Raw genomic sequence first — 21066 nt, forward strand, 5'->3', positions numbered from 1 at the left:
GGTAATCCGATATACCATGCAGCGAAGGTTTTATAAAGAGGATCGGTACGTAGAAGGACGACGATACTTGGCCCGCTCTATATCATTGTGGGGCGTATAACAGCGAAAGGATAATATCAAGGGTGAAAAGAGACAGTCCTTCCTTGTCATATTTACAAGTCTTTAACTATAAATTATTAAGAATCTGTTATATTCAATTCAATTCAATTCGGGTCGAGGTTAAGAGCGAACGCAACCCTTAACCTTGGTTCAAATCAATCATACAATAACGTTACCAACATCTTCAAGAAATATTTCTCGTAATAATCCAAGGATTATACTCTAATTTAAATAATTTCGTTGTGGACTTAGTTTAACATCTAACAATCTAAGTGACCCTTAAAAGATATGCTATGCCTCAACCGCGGTACATGCACAATACCCTGGTTAGATCTTAAGAGGACATTCACTCTGGGCTTTAGCATGGTACCATAAGATTTAAGTAAGGACATCATTATGACGTAAGTTCGCTTTGTCCAATGAATAAATATGATAAAAGAAGCGAGGTCATGCGTAACAAGCGACCATCTCGACTTGACAATTGTAGAAACCGAGTCTTAATAAAACTTCTTGGGTATAGAAAAATAGCGGGACATTACCAGCATGCACGCTACGGATTGAGATTGGTTATTTTTATTGGAAGGCGAGGATTAATTCTTTAATTAAAGAAAGATGAACGAAAAAGAAAAACTGATTCGCAATCTGGGCTTTCTTCCAAAGTGATTGAAAAAAACCTTAAGACATTCAGAGAAAAGAAGAAGTTCATGCGACAAAATGAGTTTTGCGCTAGAAATGAAAAAAGGTTCTTAGGAACAAATGAAACAGAACCAGAAATTATCGATTCCATGACAACCATACTTCGAAGTAAGATGCAAATTAACTAATCACTAATTAATACTTATATCTGAATTTTGAAGCTCGCGTTAATTAATTAAACACATCAAAGAGGGGTAATTTAAATCTGTATTGAAACGATATTAAGTTAGTTAAAAGAATAAAGGAAGCGGATCTATAAGAGAGGGAAGTAATTAGCCTTCACGAGGACGTAAGACGATACACACACTGAAACTAAGAGAGAAAGAAGTTATCCATAGGAGCAACTTAAATTCAATTTTTTAATTCTTAATTCACATGCGGCCCGAGACGAGTTAACTTAGGACAAAGGGAACCTCTTGTGGCTAGAAAAACAGATCCCCGGCCGCTTCGGACAGAAAACGTATATACGTCACCCCCTTCATTCTTTCTGGACGAAGCCAGGCCGAGAAGAAACCAATTTTGCTTTCTGTTTCTGGCACTGGCGGAGATTGTCGCCCGATGAACCCGACATCGCGGACGTCGCTTAAAAGAATTATATTTACTGCCAGATAAAAATCGCGTTCGTGTATATAACATACAGGAGTATCTCGACGCACGCTCTCTTCAAGCATTCATCGTCAACCACTTCAAAACATCTAAAAACGCGTTTAAGAGTCGCAATGACAACGAAACACCGAGCCCCGTTCATATATCACTGAACACCCCCAAAAAATATTTACTTATTTACTCCTCTAAATAATTAACAGAGTTCGTACAACTTTTGGGAAAACCGATATCCAATATTTTTCCAGGTGCAAGGTCACCAACAGTCGGAGCCACCTCTATAGGGCCTAAAAATGTCCCTGATTTCCCTGAATCTTCCCAACTTCCCCTAATTTACCCATGAAATTTGAGTCAACAATTGACTTCCCTGACATTTCCACTCAGGTTTGTACGAACCCTGATTAAAGGGATGCAATTAAGAACTACTTGTTGCGCGAACAAGTCCCAGTTTGTGAGATAGCACAGATCTGTTGGGCAAATGAGTGCGAGAGGGTATAAGGTTCAACGGGGCGATATGTGGGAAGACAACCGTCGAGTTATCAAAGAGATTCCTCTATTCCGCAAACAAATGATGTCGCCCATTATGGCTGCACCGCGCTCACCATCATACATGGGCCTCAAAGGATTCCAGAGATCCAAAAAAGTGACCTCCTCTTCCTTCTTCCCGACGACATTTTTCAAAAGGCGCGCATGGACTCTTGACTCAAAGATTGTTTTACTCGGAAGGAATGTTTGCTAATTATTTCTACGATTCATACACGCTTTTCCATCGCTAAAAATTGTCTGTTGTTAAAGAACAAGGCATTTTCTTTGTACGTTTCTCAGAGGAAATCGCGTTGTCTCAATGAACTCAGAGCTGGCAAAGACATTTTTTAATCCTCATTCGTCTAATGAAAGAAATAACATCCACAGCTCTATCGAAAGTAATACGGATATGTTATAAATAAGTTCATAAGATATGTTCCATAAGTTTGTCATGAATTCCACGATCACAATTTATATTATAATCAAACGTATCCCATTAAATAAAATAGACTATGCTTACCTCAGTTCGCGAGAGATAAATCATTATATCTACAGCGATTATGAATGGTTATAATATTTGGCCTATTTTTGTGTGACGCAAGAGAAGCTTTAACTAGTATTACTAAAGTATTTCCTAATATATACTTAAATACCCTCGATATGTTATGTTTTGGGTATAAACGATATGCGATAAATAAGTGAGGTACAATAACATACCGGCTAAAACATCTAGACCATGCATGCGCTTTAAATTATTAGGTTAAATAACAGATAACAGTCAACAGAGTAGATGACAAACTGTAGTATATGCCTACGTGAAATTTCAAACGCGGTTTTAAATCAGGTGGGCCGCGGCTATAGGAGTTGTGTTCATATAAAACTGTCTGTTTACTAACTTGGTTTTCCAATTTTCATAAATTTAAAACGGAAGTGATATACTGTCCTAGTTTCGACAGGTTATCCGGTTAAGCTATAAAAACGTAGGTAAACGAGGGCTTAATAGAGATTACGTTTAATATGGAGAATTTTTGTATTGACGAAATAGTCGTAAAATCTTAGGAGGGACGCGGTAATATATAGCTTATCATAAATTACCTTTGAATGATTAAGTTATGACAAGATAAAGTCAGTCAGTTAAGCCCAAGTCAAACCTGTGACCTCAACTAATAGTTATTCTTAGCCGTAAATTACCTATCCTAAACGTTTTAACTACGTTATGTAATCGAGGGGGAACTAACTAAGGAAAACGTTTATTTTTTCTTCTCTCACATATTGCGTTATCTTGGAATTGAAACACAATATTGAATATTTTCAACTGGACTTTGGCCCTAACACCCCCTTTTTTTTGGAACACATACCCAAGAAGTTCCCAAGTTCACGTAAATTAAATTACTTTAGTTATGTCTAAGAACTAGGAAGAATCTTTTACACCTTAATATTAAATAAACAATTTACAAAATTATTAATAAACAAATGCGAATGCGATATATTTTCTAAATTATGCAAATTACGAATCTATAAACGAAACGAAAATACGGATATTAAAACAAAAATTATACGTACTTTCAACCCCCTGATTTTGCATGTGTCAGTCACTATTTAGATCTCGTGTTTACGTTAATTTAAACAATGGTACTTAATGACTTTTAAAAGTTAATAAGGTTGTCAGCAAAACGTCTAGCGAGTATAACGTCGAAACACATACGTAACTCGCGTCAAATACGCTATAATTCGAGTTTGCGGTGGTTAAGTTTCATCTATAATGTACGAGTTTCAGGAGCGCATCAAAATGGGACGCAGATTTTTTTTTACAAGCGTGGTTGTTCGCCAGTTTCCGCGTAATATGTACGAGTTCATATGATAAAGGCGCGAACGTTTTACGTAACCGAGTCAGTAATAAAATGCCTGCAATGATATCAACTAGGGATACCAACATGCGCTGTCAAAAGGGGCTAACATTAATAGATAATTGTCACTAAACGAACTGGCTATAGAAAATAACTTCAACCAGGAGTTCATTATAAGGGAATTTTGTATAAGAGAGTTTAGGATTTTCGTCGCATATAAACCTTTACAGATATAGTATTTTTGATATCATTTTTCAAAGTATAAGCTAGATAAAAACAACACCCATATGTTTGAGCCACAACTAGTCTTTCGTCAACAAAAAATTCCAATTAACCTTCAGAATGTAAAAAGCTGACATATATATATAATTAATCGTACGTCAATTGCAATAAAAAGGTATTTTCCCGTTGATCTATTTATTTTATACCATACGTTTGATATAAAAAGCGTTATGTAGTTCGACCTGGTTACTTACTATTTTAACCAACTTTGGTTGTATAATCAGTAACACATAGTTATTATGTAGTTGTTATTGTAACTAAAACAAAACAGAATTTATTGGCGAAAATCAGCTTACATGGCTTCCGGTCTAACTGGTCCTATAGTATACCCAATGTATAAACACGTGTGTCGAACTGCGGGTCAATCAGGGGTCAAGAAGATAACCTTTCCCTAGCTTGAACACCTAATAATCTTCATTTTCAAATGAAAGTCCATATTAGGTTATTGATTCGGACACGTATAAACGAGACAATAAAGGTTAAATACGAGTTAAATGTCTATGAATCAATCCTATAGACAAGTAAAACAAAATCATCCCCCCTCTATAAAGCTCTCACGACACGCGACAAACATCGTGCAAAAATCGCGGGCAATTGTTTACACACGTTTCAACAGATAATGGGACATTAAGGGAGGCAACTGAGAGAAAATATCGGAATAAAAAACTAGAGTCAAATGTCCAAACCAAAATAGATATATATAAATATAAGTTTATAAGTGATATGTTACATGATAAGTATGACACTACCTATACAAATTCGTAATACTAGAGAGTTGCTTACAGCTCGAGATAACTAGTTCGTGAACGACGGAAGCGAGAATTGAAGTCTCACACTCGGTGGTTAATTAATTTTGCAGGACCAAGTTCCATCTAGGTCCTATTTAGTCTGCATTACTAAGCCCAAATTTGACAGCAGCGCCCTACCAGGCGTCTTCGCCTTACCCCGAATCTATGACCTACCTCATTCACTTCAAAATTACAAGCTCCAGTTTCTAAGTTACCAGTTACAAACTTATGGAATAAACATATCTTATGAACTTTAGATATAAATCATATTAAGCTTGCCTTCGAGGAAAGGGAATTGCGAGTTGAGTTCCGAGTTGGACTATACTACATGGGAGTGGTAAGGACAGTGTTAGACAATAACGGTTTACCCCCCATTAAAATTGATCGGAGCTTTATTTTTCCCCCTGCTTGTTTATCTGTCCATTATCTGTGTAAACTCATACGGTACACACACAGTTTACATGGAATCCATTTCAGGAGGCTACAGGCTTTGTTGGGAAGCTACAGTTAGAGAAGGTTTAATTTTAAAGTGGAAGTGGAATATAAAGCGGAAGTAAAATTTTTTGGCGTTTCGAAAAATTATTCTACGATAGATAATAAATAAAAATTAATTAAGATAAATGCGGTAATATATCCATAAATATTTCGGTACTTAATTCAGCAGCGTCCAAGAACAAAGCGAGATATTTAAATGAATAACAGAGTGATTGTTCAATCAAGGAAAAAGGTACAGATCAAATTAAAGTAATTAAACAAACGCTGGTTAATTAAATGATTGGCTGCAGTAAATTCAACTATACGGTACAGAGCTTACGTATTTCCATAATTATGGATTTTAAAATAACCAACTGAAACTAATTGATATCGTTAAAAACCTGTATAGATTCTACAGAAAATATTAGAAGTATAATTTCCCACTAATAAACAACCTGGAAAGCAAATTATTCCATGCAGTGGGGAAAAATTTAATAATTTAATTTAAAGTCACCTAGCTTCTTCAATTATAAATTTCGCACTCCCTAAGTCCGTCATTATAAAAAAAACTAAGCAATAACTCACCACTAGTGGGTGCTCTCCTGGCGATGGCTTTTGACCTCATAATTCAAAAAGTCAAGAACGGTGGTGGCGAAAAGTCGTCGTCCGTGTTGCCTTAATTAAATCCATGCGGTTGTTTATTTACATTTTTAAAAACGCAAACTCGTGGCGACGCGTCACGGGAATAAAATTAGTACTTAAGTAATTAACTTAATTAAAGAAAAATGATTAAAAATTGCGGGAGAGACAGAGAGAAAGAGAGGGACGCCTAAAAAGAATAACCACCGACGTGGGATTAAAAGAACCGAGATTTAAGGATTTCAGGTGAGAATTTCAATCTGTACTAGAGGAGAAAGGGCACTGAAGAAAGAAGGCTATAGAAGAGGGTGGAGGCACGAACGCTAGCGTTAAGGCTATAGGGTGTTTAAGAAATGTACCCGCAGCTAGCTAGCCGCGTTTATATCCCCCCTTTAACTGTTTTAGCTTAGGAGAGGGGGGTCGGTCACTCTGATCCTAAGGAAGCGCTTCCAAGAGAGAGATTTCGTGCCTTAATGACGCCCACACACACCTGAAGGAGAAGTATGGAGCGCAGGCGCGAAAGAAAACCAAAAACCGAGACATATTCACGATCAGAGGACTCCGTTTCAGGACGAAAGCTCTTTCTCTATACGAGAAAACAGATCTCGATTTCGCCTAATACGAAGGGAAGGTGAAGTTATATTGAATAAGGACGGCTGTGTTTACACTAGTTTAAGATTAAACCTGATTAGATAACCTATTTTACAGTTTCCATTCAAATTCCCAGACTTTTCCAGGTATTCCCTGATTATTTCCCGTGAATTTCCCTAATATTTTTAGACCAAATGTGGCCTAGGTTAACGGCGTATTAATTTTACAAGTTCAGAGTTCGTTTAAAAACATTGGTTGCTATTTTCGTAAACCCAAGAAATTTCTTCACTAAAATCAAATTTCCTGACTTTTTGGGGGTTTTCCTGACCCGAAGCAACAATGTCTCCGTAAGAAAGTAATTCGCAATAGTATTATTAATTACCAAAGAAATCCGAAGAATTACCTAAAAATATTCAAAATTAAGTCCCGCGCCTGTAAAAATGTTTCACCCGCTCAACACCAAAATCCAGGGCAAAGAAAACATATAGGAGCAACCTCTCTTTGAAATCTCTTTAGAGCTCTTTTAATTCTTTGACTGGAGGCTTTGGTCGCGGGTCGACGAAACCGATAATACGGTATTATAAGAGGTCGTTTGAGGAAAGGAGAATGGCTAGATTAAGAGGCGAATTAATTGGCCCTTTTAGCTGCGCCGTATAAACCAATCGATCCCCCCGGACGGACGGGCGCTTAAACTATATAGGACTTGAGCGAGCATTAAGTACAAGTAAACAAAGGAGAAAATTGTTAGGAATGACCAGGGCAGAACCGTGTCCCCTAAAATTATAAAGATAGACATTAATTTTAAAACCGCAAGCTAGGATAAAACAACAACAACATGGGCAATCGAATGGAAGTAAAACATACTCTGGAATATCAGAAATATATAGAGGGGTTTTTAGGTTTCTGTAGAGATATACGCTAATCATTAAAACCTAATTAATTGACCTATGTTTAATCTTTGAACTATAGCTTCTTTGGCATCGTTGAAGCAATTTTTCAATCGATACGTAAGATTATACTGGGTGTTTATGATAAGTCTGGCCTAAATTAATTGGGATGTTCTTTGGGAAATCGATTTTGACTATAGAAAATGTAACTTCTATCTCCATTTTGCCCAAAGGGACACTGTTTTCTTGTTAAGATTTATTTGAGTGTTTAAAGGATGGCTCCTAAATTGATTTTCAGTATTTCAAGCTATGTATTTCTGACAATATGACAATGGGTAAGTTTTAGTTTTATGACATGCAGGTAGCAATGTTTTTAGATTACGTTTCTCGTCCAATGTTTATGTTTGGAAACTTTTAACTTTAATTATAATAACGCGAAATTAAAGCTTAAATATCAATTTAACTTTTTATTTTTTTTTTGTCGTTGTATTCAACGCACCTAACATTTTAAAAATATAAGGAGACAACAACATCCAAAATGGACATTTCCAAAGACAAACTTATTAAGTTATTCAAATCTTTACGTGGCCACGATAAGTCTACACCCATACACATAGATCAAATATATTTACTTAAAATATCAAATATAGTTATTTAAACATTAAATTAAATCCCAAGATAATGGAAAGCTCCTTAAAACAGTCAAAATGACATAAGTGCATGCATGGTTTGTTTGTTTATAGTGCAATTTTGAGGTTTGATACGTAATGTTTATTTCAAACGCAACAATAACCCATATTAACTTTGAGAACGTATGACCATGTACAGCCATTATAGGTTAAAATGAACTCGTACTCGTTTTGCACAACCCAACTTTATCTCTACATATTCTCGGCTTTAAAATGAGTTATTGACACAACTTAGAAAATCGAGAAAGCTTCATTCCCTAAACAAACAACCTTGGTTTAGAAAATTAAACAAGAGATTCAAGTGAACGAGAGAAAAGTTTCAAGAAGCTAAAGTCTAAAACGGAATTATCCCCTTGGGAACAGTTTTACAAGCAAGCACCGAATGAGAGGACATGGTCTTTAAAGGAACAGTGTAACCTCCGTATAACCTAGGGTGTAACTTCAATCGCAAACAAGTATCCCGTTATTTAACTGTCCCTTGAATGCGAGCGTTGGATTCTACACGATATGGGAGTCTCATGCATGGAGCTATAGTTCCTTATTAAAAATTCAAAATCAAAGCTCTCTTTCTGGTTTGGTTGGGGGACAGAAGAGGAGAAGTTGGTTCGTGTGAGGCGGGTTGGTTTATGCTAAAGATTGGTCACGGGATGGTCACGCGAATCCGGACTTGGGCAGGGGGGGGGAAGGAAACAAAATGGACTTTATCATGCCACGCGATATTCCATTCCCCGTGTCCCCTGTCCCTTTATCCGCCCTTTTCCGTAATTAAATACTCTCTTTTAGAAAGTTTTCTCCTCTCCCGCTTTTTAATTTTACCGTCACAGCTAAGAGCAATAAAACAGCGTGTCACTTCGTTAAGGAGTTAAACTACTTAAGGCCTTTTCAGAAGATACAACTTTTGACTCAAATAGATGGGTCAAAAAGTAATTGAGTCTGGAAAAAATGGTCAGTGATCAGTTTTTAAGTTTGGTGATTATACTTGTACAACTACTGTTCAAAAGTTCCAACTAAAATATAGTCTAAGAGTTGTATCGTCTGAAATGTCAATGAATTTGCCCACCCAGCTTGTGGTTGCCCTATCTATCCAATGGAGATATTTTAAACAAATCGTTTTACTCCTTGCGTAAAAGAGGATTTAATTTCCTCTACTCCGAGACGAAGGTAGAGTTATTATCGCTAAGCTTGGATAACCTCAATCGCGTGAAATGTCCCCAAAAATAAAATAAAAAGTGGGTTTCATGATAATTAACACAATACAGACTAGATTAGAATCGCCTTAATTAAACTCACACGCCACGGAGAGAGAAAAATTTTACCCGTGTTTATTTTAATTATAGACTAACTAATCGAAACTAGAAAACATGGAAATGAAAACGAATATGATTCGTTTAAATAAAGTCATTTTTGAGCTAGGTGCTTCAAAAAGACACGAACTTTTAGAGGGAAAAACACTGGGGGTAAAACTCGTGCCTTCCATAGCGCTTTTTGGCGCGTGCGCAGGCTGTTATCTCTTTGCATCATGAGAGTGCATGCGCAGGCCGCAGAGACGGATGGCAATGTATCAACTCCCTTGTATGTCCCGATATTGAAGGTTGTTTACCATCTATTTAGAAACTGTTTCAAAAACCCACACAGGACTGCAAGATGATGAGTCTAGTCTGTGATAAATATCCGAAATTTTGTTTGTTAATGGGAATGATTTAAAGACAGTTGTATTCCGAGTCATGCACGTTTATTCCTTGAACGAGGGTTGTGCTTTTTTTGGGGTTCTATTTCGGTTTTTCCCGCGTAAATTTGCCAGTAAGGATGAAAGTTTAAGTTAAGAGGGCAAAAAAAAAAAGATGATGGTACACTACGCTTGCGGTAATCTATCTTCTTTATTTTTGTTTTAAGTCAGAGAATCAATCGTCGAAGTGGTAATTAGAGTCTGGTTCAAAAAAGGTCAAAGTATACAAGTGTCAGCGTTTCCTTTTCCGTGAGAAAGGTATCACACTATACGGCAGGCGGTTACCAAGGTAACGGCACTTTCTCCGGATCTTAAAGACAAACCCAAGCAAACCTAATATACCTCACAGAAACAAGAAGCTACAACCTAATTATATTAAAAGTACCGTACGGTTCAGTTCAGTCCAACTCAATTGATTCTGAGTGGTGTACGTGAAGTATTTATGCATGGGGTAATATTTAAATACCATTCTAAGAAATTGAAACCGTTCTTTTTATGTCATACTACTGGTTATTATGTAACTTTATCTTATAACTCAAGGTGCCCGGATTTTGCAATATTTCTTAACGTCAGAGAGAAAAAAACTCGAGGTGTAAACCACTTCCCAAAATCGGTTACATTTTCGACTCAAAATTTATTTCCCATGGACCCATCCCACTGTATCTTCAGCCCTATAACTACCCTACCTTTTTTTTTTACACCCTGTACGAACCACGCCTTCACGACAAGTGACTTACCCCTCGAAATAAAGTGAAAACAAATATTCACTTACAATGAAGAAAGAAAACTATTGTCCTTAAATAGAATGTAAGGAGAGGTCTTTTAAAAATAAAAAAATAATTTTTCATAAACTTTCGACATAGGGACGGAAAAGGCTGTTTGCTGATACTTAAAGTAACCCGATATCCAAAAACTTTCGGAATATTCATTTATGCTAATTAAGTTGGTGTGGTGTACCCAGAGACTTTTAACTTCTTGGCACTAGTCAAAATATTCCCCAGTTTTGGCACGACTGCAGGTATGTACCTTAAGTAAAGGTTGCGTCACCTTTAACAGTTAAGATACATGCTCGGAAACGTTCCAACGAAACGTAATACACCAACAGCACAGTGTCTAAAACTTGAAGAATTTTTGGGACGTTTCAAATTGAGTTCGTAAGACTAACTAATACAGCTATAGGAATGCGTATAAAATTACCAGCGAAGGATGGATGGATAAACTGAATGTGTACAAAGGTTAAAGGTCAGGTTTAAAAACACCCTGTCAATTATTTACAAACACGAGTTTTCAGTAACTGATGAAAAGTTTTTGAATTCAAACGTAACGCTGATAAACGAAATCATGAACTAAGCGCTGGCGATTTCAAATTCCTATCAACTTTTTGATTATGGAAATTAATTAATTTAGAATCTGAATAAAAGTCACGCGAACTAACTGTGGTCAAAATTAAACTCGACATTATTTAAATTTCAAATATCTCTTAATTAGCTTTCTAGAAATTTCCAAAGACTAAGAGCGTTTTACTATGCCTAAAACTAAAACTAAAAATTTTTTTCTTTGACAAGAAACCATAAATTATACCAGGGAGTTTGGGGTTAATTAAAAATTTCGCGAGACGCTCCTGGCTTATTAACTATAGTATAAAATTTGGAGAGATCAAGAAGCTAATGGCAGGGGTGCATCGTGGTTATACTCGTTTTCCTCTCAGTAATAGAGGGGTCAGACTAGATTATGAAGGATTTATCTTTAACTTTTGGGCCCCCCAACCAACCACTTTGGCTTTCACTAAATCACTTAACAGTTGCGCGATGGTAAGTTGGTAACCAAAACAAGCCCCCAAACCCCAAAAACAACAATACCAAGTTTCGTTCCTCTGAAAACATGCCTACGCGTGTATATTACGGTTCTTTACCAACTTCGGCATCAAATTTATCATTAGTGGGGACAAACACACCGACAGGTATAAGAAAAGTTGCTAGGGAGGCAACGAGGTAACACTTACGTGACCATTCCACCATCGATTTCGTCCCAGTTCAGGTCAGGTTTTTCAGACACTTTCGGTTCATTCACTGTCATTTCAATTACAAACACGTTGAATCTGAAATTAGAGAACCATATATTGTTACTCCTGTCTCTAGAGTTCGATTATCCCCTCCTTGGTGACCCCCTAACCCAAGCATTACCATCATCATGCAGTCTACAAAGTCGTATAGACCCTCAAGAGAAATAAAGTCGGCTTTGGAAAAACACACTACAGATCGGATGTAGAAAACTCTCAAAGTCCTACTAAATCAGGCTTAATGGAGTGTTACGGGAGAAGAAAACACAAGGGTGGTCATCCTGAATCGACCACCACGAAGATACTCGTCTCTTGGGGGCCCAACTAAACGCGCCGGTCATCATCCTTTACCAGAGGGTAGATCGTGTACGCGGTACCGTATAACCATCCTTGAAAATGGCAACCCCCCAAAATAGAATTCCCGCACGCCTTTTTGACCTATTCCGATTTCATCCCTTGTAACTTAATAAATAAAATTCTCTTGTCGACGGAGGTTGTTATGGGTGTATGGGGGATTACTCTTGGGTCCGGTACAGTGTTTTACCACCACCAATGACGGGGGCGCCAACGAGGGATAACGGATTTCACGCTTTTCAATTTGACGGAAGAGGGGCACCGGCACGGCCCGACCGACCGACCGACCATGTACGAGTGTGAAATAAAAGTTTCATCTTCCTCCTCTCCTTTTTCCAACTACATAGCTCATTAAAATTGATGTATCGAGAGGGATATTATATATCCCTTTTAAGTTTTAAGCGAAAATGAAAATATAATGGACTATACAATGGGGTACTTAAGTGGTAACGATCTTAGTAGCTACAGGAAGGAGGTCACCTTCTTGGGTTGTTTTCCTCGCGCCAAGAAACACCGCTAGTCGGCTAGCATCCCTCGCCGTGTAGTGAACTAGGGCTCCATCTGGTGTTGGTTCACGGTGCAAGGGAATTAACCAATGTGTTGGTTTTGCCCTGCGTGTAATTATTGGGAAGGTCTATGTCTATATATGACCTAAATGTTATTACTACACCTAGTAAAGTGATTGGATTGTAATGGCAGCTAGAGCGAGTCATATATTACACTCGTATTCTAGATAAAAAGAGATCGGGTGAAATAAACATAATGAACCCTTTCTCTAAAACGCTATTCGTGTTAAACTAAGTCGGGCCGATAGTTAAAATGGCGTGGTATACTCAATATAATACATTTGACTAAATATAGATATCATAATGGCTATCATATAAGAAAGAATAAGAGGTGTACGATAATACAAGATGGTCAAGACAAGTTACATGTTTCTCTTAAAGGAAGGTGACCAAAACGTTGCGAATTGGATGGGATAACGTGGTATATTAAGATTCAACTTTGAACCGTCATTACTTTAGCAAATTTGAAATTATAGTTTTCACCATATCATGCCAGAAAATTACCCAACCAATTTTAACTTCTATGACTATTTTGAGACAGTTTTAAACTATCCTGATCATTTTTCGAAATTCTGAATTTTTTCAAGTATACCAGGGGTCACGGGTCGGACTTCCATCAATACAATGATATTAGTAATAATTAGCTTTGGTGTGGAAATACCTTTTCGAGAGGTACAAAAGGGATTAAAATAAGAGGTTTATATTTAGCGATATTTCGGGGGAAGTCTAGAAAAATAGCGAGGGTGGATTGCGAGATATCGTATGCAAATCACCAACCAACCACGCACCCACGGGTCGTAAGTGCGGAGGTCTTGATTCTAGAAAACGTCGTTACCAGAGAGAGAGAAAGATTGTAAAGGAGAAAACACGAGAGAGGGCCTATAGTTACTTGGGATATATAATAGACACGCGATCTTTCGCGCCTTTCAACGGACGACACGTATTTGCCATTAGTCCAAATAGTAAAAGAGGAGAAAGCTTTGAACAGCCTGAATATTTCGTCCCTAAAAATTGTTATTCCGATAAACAGCACGCTCTTCCACGATCCTCTTAAGTCATAAGCTCTTACGTACAACCAGAAGGCGATAATAGAAGAAGCGTGACACTCTGTATCCTCTTAATACTTCAGTAACTTATGTTGCATGATTCTTCCCAGGCTCACGTACCCTTCTTGTTTGTTCTCCCGACCATCAAACTTCAGGGTGAATTCTATAACTGTTCGGTACTAAATCCTCAGCAATCAACCCAAAAACCTTGATTGTCTTGACGTGGGACAAAAATCCACAAGCGCATGCGCCATGGCAAATAGCATAATGATGAGGGAACTATTCAGGGATCAGTATTGATTCGGTTTGTAACATTGCTCCAAATGTTGCTTCCGATGTTTGTTGGGAAGAATCATGTTACAATTACCACGCCCGCTTTGTGGGTACACTTCTCTCGAAGAGAAGTATTATATACTTCTGGTAATAGTCAACAATCATCCACCTTTATGGCAAACATTATTCCAAAACAAATTCCTACATAAAAAAATATTTACGAAGCCGTAATCGATAAAACAATATCACGTGGGCTACGTCTCTAATCACCAAGTTCAATTATCAAATCTATTTACCGTCCGTTTCTACAACTAACAAGAACTAAATAAAGTGCCTGGAAAAATAAATCTTAAGTTGCACGGCGCATTGAACTCCCCCTTGTCATTTGGATATGCTGGGAGATGATTGAACAGGCAACGGTGTTAGCCCATCATCTTAGACACCCTGGTAGGAATAACGAAGATGGAATGGAATAGATGGCCAGTGTCCCCCTTCCATCTTTTAAAAGGAGCCTATTTGGGAAGGCGAAACCCTTTGCCCCGAGCCTGGAGGAACACGTTGGAAGGTGATTCCAATATATGGAGTCTTAGCAAAAGTTTAAAAAGTGTACTCTGCAGGTTTAGGGAAGGTCGTGAGAAAATATGCCTAGACTGATTTTTATTTTTTTGGGTATTTAGAGGCGGCAGAAAACGGAATTTTTACACCTTACCATATATTTTTGCGTTTTTATGTTTCAAACTTGGTGTTTGAGGGTGTTTGGGAAGCTGTTGTTTTGGGAAATGTGTCTAACGGTACCGTAGATTGTAATTTTTGAATTAAGGTGTACAAGTGTTCAACTATTATTGAAAAACTTGAGGTCGGTCCCAATATAGTTTGACCGCCAAGGCAAGTCATAGTTCGACAGCATTAAAAATGGGAATGTTGCAAAATATTCAAATTCAACCCATGCACGATGGTGGAAGTCGAGTAAAAGCGATAGAAATGGGAGTAGACTAGGAGACAAGCGAAAGCGGGTTTGAACGGTAATAAATAGCTGTTAAACTAGGCCTATAACATTTGTATTAGAGTTTATATTAAACCCTCCCTTGACTGTAGTTCCTATATGTCTTAATGGGGTGATAGTGCGGTTCTATTTTTATAGTAGCTGGGGCAGCGGAGAGCATAGGGTACAGCGCGGTAAAGGGGACACGGTCGGACGATTTCCGATCAACAGTTCAACACGACAATTCCATTAGAGGTCGGACGCTCTTCCCGCACGCTCTCGCTGGCCGCGGACCCACGATATCATGCTTGTGACGACGCCACCGTGTCGGATCAGATCTCTCTCTCTCATTCTCCTTCCCATAATTCTCTGGGATTTTCATCCCTCGCGCTTCAGCGACCAGCATCTTCCGACGACGAATAGTGACACCATCTTTACTTGACATTATTACCATAGCCTCAAATACCCAATTTCATATTTTAAGTAAAGGAATTGTGAAACCATTTCAAAATAGCTCCGAGGTAATTAAATATATATGGTTTAAATGTGGAACTAGATGTATTAAAGAGTTATGGACAAAGAACACCTTGCTGGAGTAAAATTATGGGTTAACCATGGCCCGAACGTTGTTCATGCCATGTCAGTAACATGGTAGAGACACGAACCAGAACTAAAGGTGTCTATCGTTATCCTCCGCATAGGCACTCAAAAGTACTGGCCATTAAAGTACTTGCAAAACTAAACTTTAGGCTTCAAAAGTACCCATAATCTTGTAGAGATGAGAAACAGAACTCAAAGTTCCCATTTTCAACCTGAGCATAAAAATAGGCACTCCAATGTCCCGCCCACTAAAAGTCTTATTGATCTTAACTGGGTTCAATCACGACCCAAAATCACTATTCATAATAGACTCAGTTTCACATTTCCTTTGACCTTTCAACCTTTCACCTCCCCACTACTTAACGGTGGTGGGCGACTTTCATTAAGGATCTAAAGTTAAAGTGACGATTTCCGCGCAGGATGACAAGGGTGATATGACAAACCACTTTTTCCGAGAGAGCCAACCCCTGTTTATTGGTTTCACCGTCAAACTCCCCATCCCCCTGCGGGTCTCTAGGCCTACTACTTCTAGAAGCTTTTAAAAGATTCCCACTCCATCCCATCCCATCCCCTGATGGGTGGCTTCGCGGTCACGCTTATAGCTTCTCCCTTTGTTAATGGGAGCCAGGGAAACGTCATCCTTGACACTTCATAAGATATGTTCCATCCATAAGTTTGTCACTGGTAACTTAGAAACTGGAGCTTGTCATGAAGTGATTGAAGTAGGTCATAGATTCAGGGTAAAGCGAGGGACGCCTGGTGAGGCGCTGTCAAATTTGGGCTTAGTAATGCAGACTAAATAGGACCTAGATGTAAGTCCTGCAAAATTAATTAACCACCGAGTGTAGGACTTCAATTCTCGCTTCCGTCGTTCTCCCTCGAACTAGTTATCTCGAACTGTAAGTCTCTCAGTAGCATTACAAAGTATAGATAGTGTCATACTTATGGAACATATTTTATAAACTTATGTTGTCACTAAAGAGGCTGAGAAGAAGAAGAGAGAAAAGACTGTTCTTCTCACATCGAAGAGAAAACGGGAAGCCAACTCAAAAAAAATAGGAAAAATAGGACGTTAGTTTGTGTTTTATAGGATTTTATAGGACAAAAAATAGGTCTTATAGGATAGCATAGGACTAATTAAACCATAGGATACTGTAGGCCTATATTTCTAATATAAACTATTAGAGCCGAGTGAAGGAATCATTTTAAACTAACTAGTTAATTCCTAAATATCCCAGAAAAAAACATAGATTGGGACCTTTAAATAAGAGAGTCAGGTGATCTATCTTCGAACGATTTACATTATTAATCTCATTTAAATATATCTCTATAACCATCATCTGACGTACTTGAAATGCAATGCACCTCGTCGAAGAAAAAACTTAAATCTTAAAATCCTTAAGTTCTATATAGCTTTACTTATTTGCCGTACGTCAAATGCAGATAAGTTGAGTTTTTAATGAGGCCAATTTCATTAGAGGTTCGAGGATTTAATCTAAAGGTAGGATGAACTAACATTCCTGTTTCTCCACGCATAATTTCCGAATTGATATACTCGCATTCCAGTTGGGCCTCGCTAATCGTTATAATTACCACATTATGGGCGAATGACAGGTTCCGTGAAACGCTCGTGTATGGAAACAAGCGAACTTTAAGAGTTATTTGTTATATTTTAAGTTCACAATCCCTTTAACGAAAAAAGGGGGGAAAGAAGGGACATGGAGGGGGAAAGAAACTCAAAGATAATGATGGTCCCTAAGCTTTTTGGTTGGAATACAAAATGCCCTTGGGCCCTGCCGAGTCCCTCCTCCCCCCAAAAGAACCGAGTGGGGCTAGCTCCCTCATTAGCGTAGTTCCTAACATCATGCAAAAACGCCATCAGGGTCCTTGTCGGAGTCGGACAGAATAAAAAGGACGGAAAAGTTTTCACTGACAATTTCAGAACGACTCTTCAGATGCAGTGAAAAGACGCAAAAAGGAATTCGCAAACCAATAATTGGTCCTCACAGTCAAAGACCGCGCTTTTCTAGCCTGATCAAAAGATTGGACGTATCTTTAAACCTTTGGGCCATTTTGCGAGTTTTTGCAAAAGGATATCGCGTCATTTCGCGGTCTTACTTGGCTAGACGAAGGTTTAAGCGTACTGGACAGTGATTATTGACCATATACACTTAAAGAAATGACCAACGAAATAATTCCAAATAAACTTTCTACACTCCATACATTTAATTAAGGTGAAGCCTCTATTTTTGATAACAATAGCAAAAAATAAACGTCAATAAAAATAGGGTCAGTTAAATACGGGGCTAAAAAAAATTCCATAACATTAATCACAATCTTTTTCGCCAACCAATACTGCAGCGTGTAAACGTTGAAATCGAAGGGACAAAGCCGAATAAATATCGATCAAAATATTCGATCGAAGATGGTATAGAATTATAAAAGATAATTCGATAGAACGATGAGCGAGCCGTTTTGATTCGAGGGACGGACATACGAGACCCAAAGCCGTTATTAGTGGTTCCCCTCTAATGATACCTTTAGCCGAAGTTTAGGGAAGGTGATATTACAAGCAAATATCATCTATCTAATCTTTGTAGTCTCTATACGCGTACGTATATACCGTCATAAAAATAATATTGTTCCAATAGAAGGCGGGAATGCAAGGAGGATTTACACGCGAGAGGGGGCTCTACACAAACATCTGGGAAAGACAACGCCACGAGTTTTGTTCCCATCTAAAGGAGATGTAACGTTTATGGTGAGGTAATGGGTTATACAAATGGTAATATCTTCCAGGCCGTTTATCATTCTAATTTAAAACCTACAGTATACTTTAGAGTGTGGTAACTCTGGTTCTTCCCTTTCAAAATAAGCATTAACATGGTGTGAAAACAAAAAAGTGTCATTTCGGTGGAATTGAAATCCGAATGGGACCCGAACCCACCCAATCTGGAATGAAAGAGCAGGGTGAGAAATGCCGTTGTTTTCTTAACACCCTGGCAGGCGAGCTCTCGGTCAAAATAACAATCACTATAATAGAAGATAAAGAAGCCAGAAAGAGCGCGCGACAGAGATTGGGGCGCGGACCCACCCAAAAACGCTGGGCCCTTTGTTGACACCTGAGTTTCCCTGGCAACCGAAATTCGGCCTCTCTTTTATCTCCAGCACTCTGACAAAAGTCACCCTCCCTTATCCTCTTGGTCAACCGAGAGGAAAACAAGACGGGACAGTCCTTCTAAAACTACTACACCCTTAGCAGGGGTTCATGGAAACCCGATTTCCCTGAGTTTTTCAGGTTTTTTCCCCAAATGTTTCCCTACGTTTTCCATGTCTTTTTCAAATATTTCCCATAGTTTTCACTGTACAATCGACACTACATTTATCATAGGCGGGGCTTCGATGTCTGACGTCACTTATAACCAAATAACGCAAAAAGCACAGGGACGTAACAATGCGAACGACAAAAACACATTATAATAAAACGGGTACTTACATTTTAACGACGATCGAATCCAACGATGGTGACAAAATGTCACAAACACGAAAATGCGATTCTAAACTATGACGTGAAAAGTTCACGAAGATAAACTTGATTTTAAAAACTAACACGCGACGCGACTCTAAGTGTCTATTTTTTAACAGTTCGGGAAACCGATTGAAGTATTTTGAGGTTCAATAGAAAGTTCACGATAGACAGTTTGTAGGTTGCCCACCTTCCTCCAGGTAGGATCGTGTTTCAAGGTGACATGATCACGTGACTTCCAGATGTGCGCGTTATAGGGAAAGGGTCTATGGGACGCTACGCTTTGACCTGAAAGTTTGTTAATGCGCACGCAACATTTTGGCACTGCTCACTAGCTACAATTGGCCTTGCTGATTAGGGTGAGGGACTATGGGACGCATGGCGCTGACCTGACAGCTGGGAAAGGGACTATGGGACGCGGCGCTCTGACCTTAACGTTTGCTTATATTCGCGCGCCAAATTATGTACTCACCCACTATTTTCGGCATCCCGATGAACTCTAAGGCTAAAGGTAACTGGCGTCAAGTTCAAATGTAACCGCACCACAAAAGTCAAAGTTCACGCAACCCGATAAAAAAATACCGCGAAAAACAAACGCGTTCGGGAACCATAGTGACGTCATTTTAGATGTTTAGAATAGTACGGTTTGGTTCCCGCGATCTTCCGTGCAGCTCGGTTGTGCACTAGACCGCCCAAATCTTGATCCCTCGTTGATGGTCAAACGTGACCCTTCCAAGAAATGTCCATCATGACGTCATTCAGTCCAAAAAAAAACCACCTGAAATTAAAATAAATTCCTTGATTTTGCTAAACATAAGAATAATAATTACATTAAACTAAAAGTAAATTCGCTATCTCTCCTCCATAGGTGCCTAGCTACACATCAAGAACCTCAATTACAGTAACTATACATCGTCATTGAATGAAGCTAAAAAGCCAGAAGAGTAAAAAAACTAAGGACTAGCGCAGGGTGGGTATCCTTATCCGGAGTTCTATAAGAGTCTTCGGTGATTAACCGGAAAAAAGGGCACATCGCCTACGAGCCTCATTTTGACCCCTATGGTCAGGGCACCTCCGGAAACAAAGCGACGGTTTAAAGGCGGCCAAAACCCAAAAGTAAGGAGCGCAATAAGGGTGGAGGGAGGCTGCTGCTTTTGGCGGGGTTTGTCGGAGGAAGAAGAGAAGGAAGAAGTTAATGAAAGAGCCAAATGGCTTTTTCTTCCGTTTTAGTAAGCTTCTTTTTCCTATACCGTAATCAAAATGGGTACCGCGCGCAGACTATAGAGACTATATAACCAGAGAACACTCGAATTTCAGTTGGATATCAGGGCGAATTTAAAGGTTTCGAGATGAACTGGACATGTCGTGACGGAAATCAAAGATATATCGGTGTAATTATTATAAGATATACAGGGGGAAATGAAATAGAGGCGCACCATCGTCGAGAATTATGATTAGTGAGTACAAAATTAGTAGGTAGCTGTATGATATTAAAGGGAATAGTAAAATAACGGAGCGAGAAAGCCTAGTTCCAAATTGAAAACAAAAAGAGAAGAAAAAGTAATTCATTTGGCAAGAATAGACAGGTCACCAAGGTCACCCATGAGTCATGACGGGCCGACTCCAACCTAAGGCTCAACATAAATAATTTCACTTGGACTTACGTTTCGGTTAAATATCGTTGAGTTAATATCTTAACTACAATACAAATTTCAGTTAAATATTTACACGCAAAACAGTCAAGTAGTTATAAAATTAATTAATTAATTACAAATTAAGCACGTGGTAAATGCGGCTGCCTCACGCCGAAAGCG

At 38.5% G+C, this 21066-nt stretch overlaps 1 protein-coding gene across 2 annotated transcripts in view; it reads right to left on the reverse strand.

Annotated features, from left to right (window-relative positions):
- LOC149702399 (uncharacterized) overlaps positions 1 to 20045 on the reverse strand; it is a 180920-nt gene extending 160875 nt beyond the window's left edge. The window contains exons 1-3 of one of the 2 annotated variants that reach the window (XM_089866198.1): positions 19729 to 20045; positions 19223 to 19540; positions 11849 to 11944 (exon numbers count right to left, since the gene is read on the reverse strand). In XM_089866198.1, the coding sequence (XP_089722324.1) occupies positions 11849 to 11864 (16 nt within the window). In that variant the 5' untranslated portion in view covers positions 11865 to 11944; positions 19223 to 19540; positions 19729 to 20045. Of the gene's footprint in view, positions 1 to 11848; positions 11945 to 19222; positions 19541 to 19724 lie in introns of both variants that reach the window. The other variant, XM_089866197.1, reaches the window with a different exon arrangement.
- Positions 20046 to 21066: the final 1021 nt, after the last annotated feature.

Source organism: Phalangium opilio, unplaced genomic scaffold, assembly GCF_054372755.1.
Source record: "Phalangium opilio isolate 3A_F unplaced genomic scaffold, DU_Popi_V2 ptg000017l_1, whole genome shotgun sequence".
NCBI lineage: Eukaryota > Metazoa > Arthropoda > Arachnida > Opiliones > Phalangiidae > Phalangium > Phalangium opilio.